General features: G+C 43.7%; 1 protein-coding gene and 1 long non-coding RNA gene across 5 annotated transcripts in view; one reads left to right on the plus strand and one right to left on the minus strand.

The window, feature by feature from the left end:
- Positions 1-5446, minus strand: part of LOC309688704 — an 80990-nt gene extending 75544 nt beyond the window's left edge. For 3 of the 4 annotated variants that reach the window (XR_014271145.1, XR_014271146.1, XR_014271147.1), the window contains exons 1-2: positions 5123-5446; positions 4079-4165 (exon numbers count right to left, since the gene is read on the minus strand). This is a non-coding gene — a long non-coding RNA (uncharacterized lncRNA). Of the gene's footprint in view, positions 1-4078; positions 4166-5062 lie in introns of all 4 variants that reach the window. The other variant, XR_014271148.1, reaches the window with a different exon arrangement.
- Positions 1587-11247, plus strand: dll4 (delta-like 4). The gene is made up of 11 exons (XM_082504587.1): positions 1587-2107; positions 2270-2530; positions 2920-2977; positions 3655-3918; positions 5841-5901; positions 6961-7091; positions 7322-7491; positions 7591-7810; positions 8310-9045; positions 9390-9498; positions 10007-11247. The coding sequence occupies exons 1-11, from the start codon at positions 2054-2056 to the stop codon at positions 10010-10012; spliced, it is 2070 nt and encodes a 689-aa protein (XP_082360713.1). The 5' UTR covers positions 1587-2053; the 3' UTR covers positions 10013-11247.
- Positions 11248-15993: the final 4746 nt, after the last annotated feature.

Raw genomic sequence — 15993 nt, forward strand, 5'->3', positions numbered from 1 at the left:
TTTTGTCATATCCCCAGCGTTCACGTAGGAAGTCATTTTATTACACTATTACTGTAGTTTCCTCTTAACAAACGCTCACATGATGCCAAACAGAATTTAGATGAACAGGTTGGAGAAAACTGGCTCGTGCCCTCCGCGAACAGACGATAGAAAAACGGTGCGTCGGACTGCCAGTCTCCCACCAGATGGTAAATGAGAGAGACACGGGCGATCGAACAACAAATACAACCGATGAGATTAATCAAAAAAACAGCCAAGGGATATGAGGGGGGAAACTGAGGTAAAGAGTGGGTTCCAAAAATTCAAATAGGGATTCTTTTTCTTTTAAATATCCCCCGGAAGTCTTTTCAATACAAATTCAATAAATAACATGTATAAATTTTATGTGATTGACATTCTTTGTGCATTACACTGGCGTCTACGTCATCCTTAGTGGGTAAACCTGGAAGTTATTTATTTATTATTTGCGTCAAACGGATTTAAGATAAGACAAATTGTCAGTTTAATAGTTGGACGCATCACCGCTGCCAATTTCAGGCCATCAAATCAAATATTTTATCTCGAAAATGCGGGGCTCAGATTCCTATTAGATGTAAAAGGCCGCGTGGAGAATAAATCAGTTTTACGCACGCGGGTGAAACCACGCGCAGTCTCTCCGTGTGTGTTTGTAGGGTATCACAGAGAGAGAGAGAGAGAGAGAGAGAGAGAGAGAGCTCATTTGCATACAGCTGAATAGTTAAGTCCCCCAGTCCTGTACACCCGCATGAGGGCGAGAGAGGGACACGCGCCGCAACAATAGGAGGCACGCTGCCATTAACCGTAAAAATACTTGGGTGGGCATGAAGGGGCGCACGCGCTGCAACATTAAACACAACTAGAATAAGATGTTCAGAAAGGAGAAAAAACAGAATGGAAACATAATACGAAATGTAGGTGGGTGTGCGTAAAATACATTTTTTATTGGAGCTGAGCAAAGGCCCTTTTTCTAAATTAAAGCAAGCGTGCGTTTTAGTGGGATCATTTGGGTTTGGGAGTTGTAAGATATTGGCTCTTGTGCTTCTGGGTTTAGTCTGAAAAAAAGTAACATTCTGAAAACTCAAAAACAACTCAAAAGATTGTCTCCCCCCCTGTAATCGCATTTCTGCTTTCATTGTTTGTCTTACATCCCGAGGGAGGCGCACATGTGACCCCACAGAGAGTGGAGGGTCCTGGAAGGATAGCCCAAGTGTGCGAGGCTCCAGTGCTGCAGTAAGGGCTAATTAGGCGTGCAATTGAGTGGAACCGGGGGTTAAGGAAGGTACAAGGAGAGTAGGACAGTAATTGAATTTCTGCTCTCCATTCTCGAAGTTTCGGCTCTCCTGCGCTGTCCCCTCTCATTGTGCAAAAAAAAAAAAAGTCTAAATGTGCGCCCCGCATATTGTGCGCTAAAAATAAGTCAGCAGATGTTGGGGGCTTGTTAATAATCGCCCGGTATCCATGGTGGTCAGTCATCTCTCTGCCAGTGGGTATTAAATCTGGATAATTGTTGGGGTGGAAAGAGAAGGGGGTTGAATATGTAAAGTGGGCGGTGCCAGTTGGGTGAGTGGCAGTTTATGTAATGAGCAGCGCAGTGGTAGTCTATATATCTGGGAGGAGACACACTAGGGTTCATTCAGTAGTAATAAGACGAGTGATGAACGTCCGTGGCGCACTGACGCACCGACTTGAGCACCAAAACAAGGTCTGAGCCGCGCGCACACAGAGGAGTTGACCATTGTGGAGTACAATATCATGCAAGGAGAGGACGCCTGCTGACGGAGTGGGACACAGCTGTGGATATTGGTCTTCCCTCACCTTTGGATAACTTGGAGATTGGAAACGCTTCCTCTGGACGCTTTTGACGCACGGCAACAAGGAGCTATTGAGGACTAATCGGGAGTGGAGGATTTATAGTGTTTCGTGGAAGGGTTTTTTTCAATACCCTATTTGTTTACCTCGGCGTCAATACTTCGGAATAAGAAGGTTTTGCTGCGTGAGTGGCTGGTGACGCGGCTGCCCTGGAGAAACAAGAAGGATGGCAGCCTGGTTCACCTTTACCATCGCATTTAGCACCACGTTAATATCACAGGTATGAAAGAGGATCTACATCTCCTTGGTGGTCCTGAGACCTCGGCGAAACCAGATGGAGAGCCGACTGTTTAATTTTTACCCCCCTCCTTTTTTTAAATAACAGAATAAGCTTCATGTAGCTGCACGGCGTTTTCTTAAATAATATTTCCTTCTCTTTTAGGTATTTGGATCCGGAGTTTTTGAGCTGGATCTCCACGAATTTAAAAACCACAAAGGTCTGCTTGCAAACGGAGATGCATGCAAACCCAACTGCAGGACTTATTTTAGAATTTGCTTGAAGAACTATCAGGCTGTGGTCTCTCCAGGTGACTGCATCTTTGGAAGTACAATGACACCAGTGCTGGGGACAAACTCTTTCAGCGCCAAGGACAGTGGCACTTTACCTACACCGATTCAAATACCCTTCAACTTTGGCTGGCCGGTAAGGGCGTGGAGCAGCACATCCACTTTATTTGTTTCACTACAGCGATTGCTATTATGTTGATTTCGGGGAACTGCTATGCATTTTGGGAGCGCACCAATTATTGGTCAGCTAGTCTAATCCATATCATTAGGTAATACTCTTTCGACTAACAGATTGGACTGCTGCCATGTCGTTCATTTCAAAATCCAGAAAGGCTCTCGTGATCACTGTGACACATATTTCCTCGTGCAGTCTTAAGTCTGATTTAAATTTCTCTTCTCAATTAGCAGGAGCCTATGAAATACAAAAATAAGCAAGATTTAGGCTCTCGTCTAAATTGCGAGCACTCTTTTTTTAATCGCTATAGTATTTGTAGCATGTATTAACGGCATATGTTTTCTCTTTAGGGGTCCTTTTCATTAATAATTGAAGCCTGGCATTCACCTTATGGAAACCTACCTGTAGGTAAGTGCAGCCTTTTTTGCCACAGGAGGGAGCTCTGTCTGTAGGTTTAACACACTCCAGTCGGTTTACAATTTTTGCACACTTAACATGCACGAAAGCAGAAAATAAATTGGGCTATTAAATGCAGTTTAGTCACTGAAGTGTTCCCCCTCCACCTCCCGTTAATTGTTCATCATTTCAGACAATTTTCACGCCTATTCATGCCTTTGTTATGAACTTCAGAACACCTTTTTCATTCTTATACCCAATACAATTGAACTTCCTCTAGTTTATTTTTGGCGTGGGAAAGAGCTGTGGGCTTTGGTGAGAATACTCAGTGCTTGCCAAAAGCCCCTGACTACATCTTCCTGTATTTTACACCTTACTCTGTTCTGCCCTTTGGAAGAGGGGACTGGGCCTGGGAATGTTTTTGCTGACGGAAAGAAAGAGGAAATTTCAACCTGAGTTTATCTTTCATCTAAGCTGTATGGGATTTGATAAGGGATGCAGCTTGGCACTGGGCAGATTATTAAAGCAAAAGTGGATGACTTTTGACCTCGCAAGCCATTTATGATGCATAAGTGACATAAAACCATAATCAATCCAGGACATGGGCAGGTTTAAACTCTAAACTTCCTCCATTAGTTCTGACTTCCTCTTCCTTCTCCTCTTTTTTCTTTTTCTTCATCTTCTTTCAGAAACCAACAACCAAGACGCTTTGATTAGCCTCTTTACCATCCAAAGACAACTTGGTGTAGGAACTGACTGGTCTCAGGATACACTGGCCAATGTGCAGACAGAGCTGAAGTATTCGTACCGATTCATCTGCAATGAAAGTTACTACGGAGAAAGTTGTTCCAAAAAGTGCACGCCCAGGGATGACCGATTCGGCCACTACACCTGTACCCGTGATGGACAGCTATCCTGTCTGCCCGGCTGGAAGGGGAAATACTGCGAAGAACGTAAGCAACCAGCTACATAATCTTTATGTTTTACAACTGTCTGGCTCACTTGCTATCAGTAGTCTATTCTTGGTGATCACAGTCTGTAGTTGCTTCAACTCAATCTGATTGTAATGAGTTTTTGGATAGTGTTCTGCAGGATTTGGTGGACAGGCCTTACCTTAAAGTGGTTAACTGTCCAATACTCTGATGAATCTGTTTCTGTACATCGTCCTTTGCTCTTCATAATCATTATAATGGTTTCTGCCTATAGAGAGAAATGCATAAGTTTGATATCAGCTGTTGCTAGTATGTGAGTTGTGTAACCCATAGGTCATCATCCTCAAGGCCACAGGATGTTTGAGTGCTATAACTAGACATGACCTCATGATATCTGGCAAGTCTGATAGGCAATTTTGGTGTGGAATGCATTTTTCATAGCTGTTTGCTTCATATAATTTGTAATCATGTAATTCTGACGTGCAATTGGTGGGTTTGTGGGTACTCATTGAATATGGGTTTTCTTGGCAGGGGCAGGCTTAGCACGACAACAGGCACATTATACTTGTGCAAACCCACTTGGCCAGATCGTGCACCAGCACTCCCAAGATTTGGAAAGTTCTGAATGAGCCTATGAGGAGGCTCGATGCCATTTGGCTCCACAATACCAAGGGCCCCCTTTCACCAAAACAAATTAATCAAAGAGTAGATTGGAAGGAGGCACCGTGAGAGTAATAGTTACCATGTGCTGGATATGTGGCCACACGGGTGACAGCGGATCTGTCATCCATGTCACTTGGCGGTGAAAGAGAAATTGGCATGTGCTATTTTGACTGTGGCGCCAAATTCTAACCAGATGGGCTCACGTGTTGCAATTACACACACATCAATCGCCACTGACTACAGAAAATATACATGAGAAAGACAGATTGGGCATCTTTCAGAGGCCATAATTTGCCTTCTCGCTCACACGCTCCCATACATAAATTTTAACAAGCCCGGCCGTTCGGGGCCATAGTGTAGAGTTTGAAGGAGCTTAGTAGCAAACACATTAATGCAGAAACACACACTGTGGACACTTGCGCACAGTGGTAGTAGTAGTAGTCACGTGACACAAATGGCTGGCTAACTTAAGCTAAATCTACGCGTATTAGCGAACATTTACCTGCCGTTTCTGTCCAGGTAAGTTAAAGGAAGAGCTGTTAATTTCTGTTTACTACTGTACCTTCAGAAAGCGCGTGCCCGGTAACTTAATCTGCAGGAGAGAGGGGAGGGCGCGAGGGGGTGCGCGCGGGCATTGATAGAAGGAGCCCGGGCGACTGCACGCGCCAAGGTTAATCGCAGCATTATTATCCGCCACGCGCCACCGATGTTTAGTCCCCTTCCATTGTTGGGCGCGCGGTAGTGGCAGCTGCAAATATGGTTCTGGCAGACCACAAACAACAATAGTGACAGCTGTCTGCTATTGAGAGCGAGCATCTGTTCTGGACTAAACCGGCCGCTTACTGTCAGTCGCCTGATATGTTGCCCCGGCGAATCAGTGTCATGACCGGTACACTTAAAACAGGACAAACAAACTCTCACCCACACACACACACAAACGACCCACCCAGTGGCAGCTGTGGGTGTGGCGGACAGGTTTAGATCAAATGGAGGCTTCTGAGGAAAGTTGAGCCTCACCAAGGCCCCGTGTACTTTAATATACAGAGCTTACAGTTGGCTATTTCAAGGAAAGCCTTGGTTGTTGTGTGCCTAATGGCAGTGCAAGGGGCTTGTGTGACATTTTAGCTTATGGTTTATTTTTAACAGTATGGAAAATGTGAAATTGTCACACCTGATGTATTGTGTCAGGAGGAACAGGTGGACAACAGGCAAAGAACAGTAAAAGAGCAGCACCCTTACTGTAAGTTTCATTTTTTTCTCTCTCTTCTTTCTGCTTGTAGCTATCTGTCTGGAGGGTTGCAGCGAGAGGAATGGAAACTGCACCAAACCTGGCGAGTGTGTGTAAGTATTAATAATTGCAAGTGTTGAAATATGCGTTGGCTGTTAGGAAAGGAGCACATATGGGCACAGCGTCAGCTCCTTTCATGTGGAAGGCCTGGGTTGTTTTTCACTCAACTTCTTCACTCAGCTGCCTCCCAGTTTATGCGCAACAAAAGCACTTTTATCATCCGAGGATCCACATGAGCTGAAATATTTCCATATGATTCATTAAGTGAGGCTGAAGTTCACGTCAGCGTTTCGGTCCGCGCCCTCTCTTCACAGCATCACTCACTGAGTTCTCCGCTTCCCATGTTCCCTCCTTGTCACTGCCCTATCTCACTCACCAGCGTGGATAATTCACACACACACACACTCACCCACTCGCTGTGGGAAATTCCTCCTGATTTTTTATTTTTGCCCTCTTTTTAGGCACAAATCCACCGTTCCCACCACTAAAACCATTCCAGATTAAGGTTAAATCCTTTAGATACCAGTAAAGCTGCTCCCATGTCTCTGCGCACTAAGTAACAGAAAAATGTTTTAACCTTTAAAAGAGCATCTTAAGTCCCACGATCTTAGGAACCTTTAGGAAGCATCTTAATCTTTAAAAAATATTTTTGCTTGGGTATTATTATATTATAATTAGTAATCTTTAAACACAATAAAGATCCCTGCTTCCAGCCCCACTCTTAGCATTAACGTCTACACATGCTGTACATACATTGTATAACCTACCTGTACAAATAAAGTGCAGTTTCACTGAGTGATGAGCGATGAACTAACAAGATTTTACTACTACAAGATCTCACTTTTAGCCAAGTGAAAGTTTGTTTGTTTGTTTGTTTTTTTCAGATTTCTGTGATGCATTAATTAATCATCTAATGATTGTGTCCAACTGTGGTATGACGCAGTTACTGATGTTAACCGATTTCTTAATATTAACATCCAATTAATCTGTTACAGGGATATTTAATCTGAGTTATTTGATGGCTTAAGACTGCAATCACAACACTTTTAGCATGAGAAAAAAAACAAAGACTAATGTTTTAAATGTCTTTCGTTTTTGTTTTAATTTTTCAGATGCAGAGATGGCTGGCAGGGCACGTTCTGTGACGAGTGCAGGAAGTACCCGGCCTGCAAGCACGGTACCTGCCAGCTGCCGTGGCAGTGTAACTGTCAGGAGGGCTGGGGAGGCCTATTATGTGACCAAGGTACGCCAGACAACTTGGCTCACTGCTGCTATTCCTTTTTAAAAAGATGCTCTCATATTACTTGCACCCTGTTTTCATTTGAATTAACTTGAAAGCATTAGTAAATTAGGTTTCCTCTGAAGTGTTCTATTCATAGCTTTCTACACATCCGGGGGTAGATTGGTTGTGTGTGTGTGTCTCCTGCAGACACCCTGTAAACAAACACTCTTCTCCTCTCTCCCCCAATCCAGACCTGAACTTCTGCACCCATCACCATCCCTGCTTGAATGGCGCCACTTGCATGAACACTGGCCAGGGAAGCTATACGTGTACATGCTTGCCAGGCTTCACGGGGGTCAAATGTGAGCTGGAGATGAAGGAGTGTGACAGCAACCCCTGCAGGAATGGGGGGACATGCACAGTAAGTATGAAAATGAGCGGTGCATGCCCACCTTTAGGTTTCAACATTCACTGCTGATCATACTTACTCACTGACTTGTTTTTATTTCCATTTCTCAAGAATCTGGAGAGTGGCTACATGTGCACCTGTCCCCAGGGCTTTGAGGGTTCCCACTGTGAGCACAGCCTGCTGACCTGTGCCGACTCTCCCTGCTTCCACAAGGGGAAATGTAAGGAAAAGGACAACGGGCGCAGCTACATGTGCGAGTGTCCCAGAGGCTACACCGGGCTCAACTGCGAGAAGAAAGTGGACAAGTGCACGTCGCTTCCCTGCGCTAATGGTACAGTCTTCCTTTCCTCTTTGCCCCCCCCCCCTTTTTTTTCTGAACTTCCCTTTCCCCCCCCACTCCAATTCCTGCCACTGGAACAACAGGAATTGGTGGGAACTTGGTGTCTATTGTCCTCCATGTAAACACTCAGCAGCTTCGAGCAGCAGCTTGTAAATGTCACCACAGCTTGCTGTGGTTGTTGATGAAAGGGGACAAATAGCCAGCGCAGTTCAATTTCTGTCCTCATGTAAACACAGAGGGCTCTGGGATTGTTCTGCGCTGGGAGAACAATATGCAGCACTGCGGTCACACTGTGGATTCAGTGGAAATGTGTGAACTCAAGCAGCCTCGCGGGAGGGATTACGGAGATTGTGTTCTCTGTCTTTGATTTTGAAACGCCTCAGTGTCGAAACGTCTCTCACTCTGTTTGCTAATGGTAGCTTCTGAGTTTCCTCCGAACCTGTATTCGTTGATGCTTATGATCTACATCCGCTTTCTCTTTTTTTCATAGGAGGTCTGTGTCAGCTCCATGGTGGCATCCGTGTGTGCAGCTGCCGCGCAGGGTTTACCGGCCAGCGCTGCGAAATCAACATCAACGAGTGTGCTGGAAACCCCTGCCTTAATGGAGGCACCTGCCAGGACCGAATCAACGACTACACCTGCATCTGTCCTGCCGGCTACGGAGGGCGAAACTGCGACCGGATCCTGAACGAGTGTTCCCTTCGGGCCTGCCTCAATGGGGGTACTTGCAGTGGGGGAGGTGGGCCGGGCAAGTCTCCAGCAACTTGCAGCTGCCCCGCTGGATTCACTGGACCCCAATGCGAATATTTCGCCGTCACCTCTCCTGTGACCACCGGAGAGAACAAAGATGGTTTCCAGTGGGCGGCGGTTTCTCTGGCTGTTGGGCTGGTGGCACTACTGGTGGTGCTGTGCATGGTGGTCTTGGCCTTGAGGCACATCCACAGGCAAGCCCAGAGGCAGCGAAGAGAATCAGAGACTATGAACAACTTGTCCAGCAGTCAGAGGGATAACCTGATCCCAGTGTCCCAGCTCAAAAACACCAACCAGAAAATCAGCCTGGAAGTAGACTGTGACTCAGAGAAATCAAACTTTATTCATAAAAACTATCACTTGGACCCTTACAACTCGAAATCAAAGGAGTTCAAGGACGAAAAGTCACAAGAGGATAAAAGTCTTATTTATGACAAGGGTTTAGATGATAAAATGCCTTTGAGTAGAGTGTACAGGTAAGAGAAAACATCTTTGCATGTCTTTATACTCTCGTCTTGGCTGCGATAATGTCTGTTAAAGAACTATTTATTCCACTCACATAGATAGTGTGTATATATACAGGGCTCTGCTGAGTAGAAATGACTGTTATGTATGAGAAGCCTCTGTCATGTAATCCTCATTTGCACCCAACAGTGGGCCCCCAACCATACATTGCTCTTCATCCACAGAGTTTATATTGAACAAGTGCTTAGCTATGTACTCTTCTTTGCTGCTTCGCCGCATGTGTATACACCTAACGCATAGTTCTGCCATGTGCTTCTAGTTTGCATTAACACAAAGTGTGATTTGTGTTTTGCAGCGAAAAGCCAGAGTGTAGAATATCTACAATATGCTCCTCGAGAGACTCCATGTACCAGTCGGTATTTGTTATAGCGGAAGAGAGGAAGGAATGCGTCATAGCGACTGAGGTAAGGCAAATAAATAAATAAATGAAATGAAATAAAATCACGTCTTCATCAGCATTGCCTTAGATCCTCTATTTGACATCCATTAGGTTGTCTCAAGTGCACGATTCCTCACTAGTACACCAACATTCATAGGAGAAGATGAGACTTGCTGTTTTTCCCTGTTTTTTTTGGTATTCTGACCTAAGCTGGGGGGGAAACGCAATCACGTGCATTATTGGTTTCTATAAATTATGCTAGCTACACTTTATCTTGGCCATATGAAGACCTAAAGTGAGAACCTATAATGATTTCTCGCACATGTTTGGCTCTGCTCAGTCTCAAAGGTGCTATGTTTTAGTGCTGTGGCTTTTAGTGGAATTTTTAGGATGTTTACTTCCAAGCAAAACATAACAGTGATACCGGTGCGTTTGAGCTAAAGGAGTGCTTGGAAACTGTTTTTAATTTGCTGTTTTTATGTTGTTCAAATTATTTGGTGTAACTCCATTTTTTTCTCTCTTTTATCCCACAGGTATAAACTGTGAGTGTCAGAAGGCAAGGGAACGAGGGGGGGAGACACAATCAAGGCAGAATGTAATATTCTGGATTGTTTACAAATGCTGAGAAGAGACTGGAGATCATTTTAGATGTTCACTGCTGCTCTGGAACACTTGAGAACTGGAGAGGGCAGAAAAGTCTGCTCTGCAAAAAGGAAAGAAAAACAAAAACAACAAAAAAAAGGACAGAATTGAAAAACTTTGACCGAGTGTTTGTATGCAACACATGTACAGTGAAGGACCTCTCTCAGTCGCGACAATGGTTAAATGGACTGGCAAAAAAATAGACTGACTGCACGAGGTGTGACGACAGCATCAGTGAAATTATTAAACTTCTAACCTTGGCCATCCTGGACAGTAAAAAAAAAGAGAGAGAGATAAAGGGTGGATTGTCGCCCTGTGTATCTAACCTGGCCTTGTGTGATAATCATGATGACTTTGACAGCCAACCAATCAGTAAAAAAGAAAAGGTGCCTAAAGATTTGACCACTCCAAATCCGCCCCCCCACCTTTCTCCTTCTTTCCAGCCAGCTTCGCCTGCTATGCAAGACTCAGGGTCTAGACGAGTGAACTCACCCCGTGTCACAATCCAACCTCACCACTGCTGAGTTCTGAATGTCTGAAACTAATCTTCAGCCGTCAATCACGTGGAAAAAAGAAATTTGGGGGGGGTGGACACGTCATGCGCAAGGGTGAAGATCGTATGCAGCCCAAATTCACTAGAAGCCTTAAAAAACGGGGTTTGAATGCTCAGTTGTGTGCCCCTGTCTATCCTTGGATCGATTTGCACTACCAAAATAAATAAACAAAAACAATGGGGGAAAAAAATACTTTGAAAATCAACAGAGATTTGAAGAGAAAACCACAGGAGCACAACAGTCAGTGCAGTGCCAGCACGATCCAAGAGAAAGGGAAAAGTTTGCGCATAGAAAAAAGGTGTTGGGTTTTTTTTTTTTTTGTTCTTTTTAATGCAACTGAAAACAAGAGACTCAAAACGAGAAGAAAAAGACTGTCACACCACTGCCTGCCTATAATGAATTTCAAAAGTACAGAACCAATAATGTAATTTTTTTTAAATGAGTATTTCCAGAGTTTTAATTTAAATATGACACACTGCTCTTTATATGTTTTATAATGTTATTTTGTATATAATGCATATTTATAAGGACCAAACTTCTGTAGAATAAAAAATTCTGTGAAAATTTCTGGAAAGAAATTATTTATGAGGCCTTTTTTTTTTCTTTTACATTATTGACCGTGTGTGTCTAGTATTTATTTATATCTGTTTAGCTTCATTTCAGCCAACAGCATTGGTTTAATCAGTGCTAACTGCTCTCCTGCAGTAACACAACATCACATATAATGTTTTGGACATTTGGTAAATGAAGGTCCTTGAATGTAGTATGTCTACCTCGAGTAATTCCTGGAAATGCTGTTGGCTCTGGCCCCACTCACTCAGCCACCCACCCACCCCCTTGTTTCTCTCTCTCCAGCCCTAAATTGGCTTGAAATTCAAATCCGTTTCCACGGATACCACCCCCTCAAGCTGGAAATGGTGAAACAAAGCCCGGTGCGGGGCAAAAGGGGGAATGCCTCCCCACCACCACTACTCTTCTCTCTCTCACCCCTCCCTCCTCATAAAGCTCGTGCACGCAAACGTGCACACACGCGCAGCCGTCCAAGCAGATGCCGTGGGGGAGCGCGGTGTGAGTCTGCAGTGCCATAAAAACAGCAGCATATGCCAAGCCTCTCAGCCTGTGCGCACGACCCACAGAGACCTCCTCCCATAAAAAATACACTCAGGCACTTGCAGGCTCCCCAACTGCTCTTCCTCCCCTTCAGGGTTAAGAGCAATATTTCAATGCCCGGTTCCGTACCACCCACTCCTCTGCAAACAAAGCTGGAGAGAGGACCTGGCACCAGCAGAGAGGAGGGTGAAACCAGATGGAAGCCAGCGGATCTGTGAGGATTCCACATAAATAAATAAGTCAACTTTTCTAAAATAGAGATCTTTATCAGAGTACTCTTCTTCGTCTTGCTATCATTTACCATCCTCATCTATTTGGAAAATAGCCACTGTTCCATACAGTTTGGAAGAGCGCTTAAGGATCAGTGTTTTTATTATTATTTTTTTTATTTTCTCTTTTTTCCTTTCTCTCTCGCTCTCTTTCTCTCTCTGTGTGTGTGTGTGTGTGTGTGTGTCATGCACATTATCAGAATCTCTCCTGACTCCAATTAACACAAATGCTGCAACAGTCAACACCCCCCTAATCAGCAGCAATCAACACTCAGCAGAGAATCTGGATGGTTTTTCCCTCACACACACACTCATCCACACACACTCATCCTGTCAGCCCGTTGACCTAGGCATCCTCATCCTCAGCTAGGGTGTGTTCATTAAAAAAAAGGAAAAAAAGAAAAGAGTTTGGAAAGGGGAGCTTCCGCACATGCTCGGAAAAAACATACGTGCTATCACAGTGATGAATCACCCAGTTAAAGGCCTCTCGCGCTGTGGTCATCTGTTACCTGACCCAGCCTGATAGCGCTTCCCACCGTCCCCACACTCACACCTACGAGCAAGAGCGCTCTCTCATCCACACTCCATCGCACATGCTAAGGCTCTGCTCTTTGGCCTCTCGGTGTCCATAACACAGTCAGGCATTTTCATTGTGTTATAATCACAGCATCCTGTTTGTGACCCGGTGACATCAGTTCCTGTTTCCTCCCTGATTTAAAAAAAAAAGGGAAAAAAGCAGAACATGCCACTGCATGCTGACTGCTTTTCTCACGCATCGTTTTCATTTCGTTCTGTACTTAGCTCGCACACATGACTCGGGCTCTCAGGAAACATCCTCAAAACAAGCCAGGGCCCAGACAAACACACTAATCAGTGCTATTTATTCCCAATCTAGGAAAAGGGAAGAAAATAAAATGTATAAATTGATGTGTGAGCAAAGCAGATGTTGAAAGTGCCAATCAGGAGTTGAAAGTTGCAGGTTGTCTTTCTTTTTATAGCTGGAGCTCTTGTGGTTTGTTAAAATCCTTAAGTGGCTTCAAACAGCATGAGTTTGTTATTGTTGGCCTATGTGTCCTTGCCCTGCCCTGTTGAGGTGAGCCTGATCCAAATATTGATAGTATCGATACCAACCCTGGTATCGGTATTTGTATTGGATCAATACTAGCACAATCCGGTTGTTCAGTGATGACGCGACGAATCCTACTTCCGGGTCTAAAGTAGTGTGCGTTTAATATGGCTTTTGTGTTGTTAACATGTTTAATGTTATGTATTTTCTTCTATTTGATCTCAAAAAGCTCCTAAAACAGTCAGTGATCCCTGTTGACCTCCCTCGGCTTTTATTACCGCTAATCATTTATTTAAGCTCAGTTTTTAAAACCCTAGGATGTAACTACAGCCCAGCCCATGCAGCAGTATATGAATGACTAACCTCATATGTGGATGGATCTCAGTTGTTCTCCTGGCTGAAGTTTGGTCCTTTTACAGCATCCTGCCATGCGATTACATTTGTTTCTGACCACCGAGAACACTCACGTTAACTTTTATCGAGTGGAAAAAAAGTTAGCTTGTTTATATTATGCTAACATAGCTGTGTCGCTAGCGGTCACGTAGCACATCATTATATACCAGCTAGCCCAACTTCAGTAACCCTACAAACGTCACTGCTGTTTAGTTTTCTGTCTTCATTTATGCTGGAAGTGATAGCAGAGCTGCACGTTTTAATTTGTTTCCAAAACCCCGCAGTCAGGACATGCTATATTGTATTTAGATAGAAGCTAGCGAGCTAACTCCCTGCTAACTTCTAACTCCGTTAAATGTCATAAATTCCGTTTTCATGGATGCCTGGATGTTAAACTCAATTGTTACACCTGGTAGAGCAGAACGCTGATCATTTTATTAAAGATGAAAGACTTTAGACAGTTTTTCAACTCTCAGTAATGCCATAGTGATCGTTTGATATATGGACCTGCAGCGGAGTTTAGACCCAGACACGGCTAGTGACGTTAGACTGAACAACCGGATAGGATTGATACTTTGTTGCACTATGAAAAATGTCTAAAACTTTTTCTGTTCAAACATCACGTTTATTCTAGTTATAGCCTACAGCACATTTAAACAACAGAAGCTGACGCAAAGTGCTTTAGAGACAGACATATGTACATTCAGGGTCTCCAAAAACAGTTTCAAAATACAGTTTCAAAAGCTGAAAGATGTGTTTTACTGTGTTAACTGAGTACTATGCAAAGTAAAAAGCACCACAGTGATTTAGTAGTTATTAAAATGTGTTAAGAAGTTAACAAATTGATGATGACTCAGCTCATAAATAGTGACACACACTGACACACACTCTCCCCCACTTAAGCTGCCTTTCTCGGTTATACTTATCAGCATCTGTATCTGTACTGTTACTGGTATCTGCAATGCTGGCCCTGTATTTACTTAACATCAGATTTGCAGTATGGAGCAGCACTACTGTCCTTGCCCTGCTATTATAGCTGTCTCATTATTTAACACTAGGTGTCAGTAAGAACCCCCCCCACACACACACACACACACACACACCCCACACCCCCACACACAGGAAACAGGGGATCAGTACATGCCAACATAAAACCTGCAGGAACCCTTATGTTTAACTTAAATGCCACACTTCTAGAGCAATAAGCAGATCTGCTTTTACTTGATCTACAACCGACCTTTAATCAAAATGTAAACCAGTCAAACACACTGTACAGTTTATTAACACACACCCTCATCTAAGATAAACATGCACTGATCATAATTCCTTCATAGTTTACTTTTAGATCCAAATCATCTGTCCTAATTACCCCCTAACCTTTTATCTAACATTAGTAGAAGAATGCATACCCTGAGTCACTGCATATATGTGCGGGGAAAAAATAGGGGTCGGGAGGTTTTACTAGGATATCAGGACTAATTAAACATGTAGACTGTGTCAGCATGAGGCTTGAATGATGATCTTAGATTGGTTTGAAGGCAAAGACAAATGAATGTATGATAAACGGACGTGTGCAAACATCGGAGAAGTGGGTGCCACTGAAGTCCTTAGCAGGCTGTGGTGAGAGCAACACGAGATAATGTAGCAGAGAGCTTGAGAAGCGGATGGACATGAAGGCACAATGGGCTGGAAGCTCGTGCATGCAGTAGCTTTAGATTTATGAAGAGCTGATACTGGCCTGGCCTCTTATCAAGACAGGTAATGCCAGCTATTTATAGATAATCTATGTATTGAGCACAGATGAGCCTCTGCTATAACTGTATATCAGATCTAACAAGAGTGGTGAGCATTTTTGTGCGTTTGATCAGATCTGAGGCTGGATCTTTCTGTCCATCCCATGTCTTTTATTTTGTCTTGACTGAGTTCCATGTTTTAGCTGTGTTGGCACTTTGCCATTTTCTTTCTTATCTTTTTTAACAGGGTTTCAAATGCATTTTAAATCTTACATGAAGTAGAAACCCATACATGCTATTATTTTGCAGGAAATCCAAAGAAAACACACTTGATTATTACAATATATATGAGGGAACCTGTGTTTAAATAATTCAGAAAGATTATGCTTCCTGAGTATAACTGCAAGAAAAGCATTGAATCTGGTTACATTTTGGAGTTTAAGCTAGTAGGCTTTTTGGTGATTGTAACCTACAATCACCTGCTGTACCTACTAGAGATGGACCGATCCGATATTACGTATCGGTATCGGTCCGATACTGACCTAAATTACTGGATCGGATATCGGAGAAAAATAAAAAATGTAATCCGATCCATTAAATATCACGAAAGCACCTCACAAAACTTGCAACACGCCGTAACTCGCCTCAGAACGTTAGCACGTCGGGGCAGTATGCATCACGTGATAGAGCGGCTGTGGCATGCGGGACCTGTCGTGGTCTGGATAGCATTTGGAGCTTCGCTAGCAACCCGGC

This window comes from Aulonocara stuartgranti, assembly GCF_965226115.1.
Source record: "Aulonocara stuartgranti genome assembly, chromosome: 15".
NCBI lineage: Eukaryota > Metazoa > Chordata > Actinopteri > Cichliformes > Cichlidae > Aulonocara > Aulonocara stuartgranti.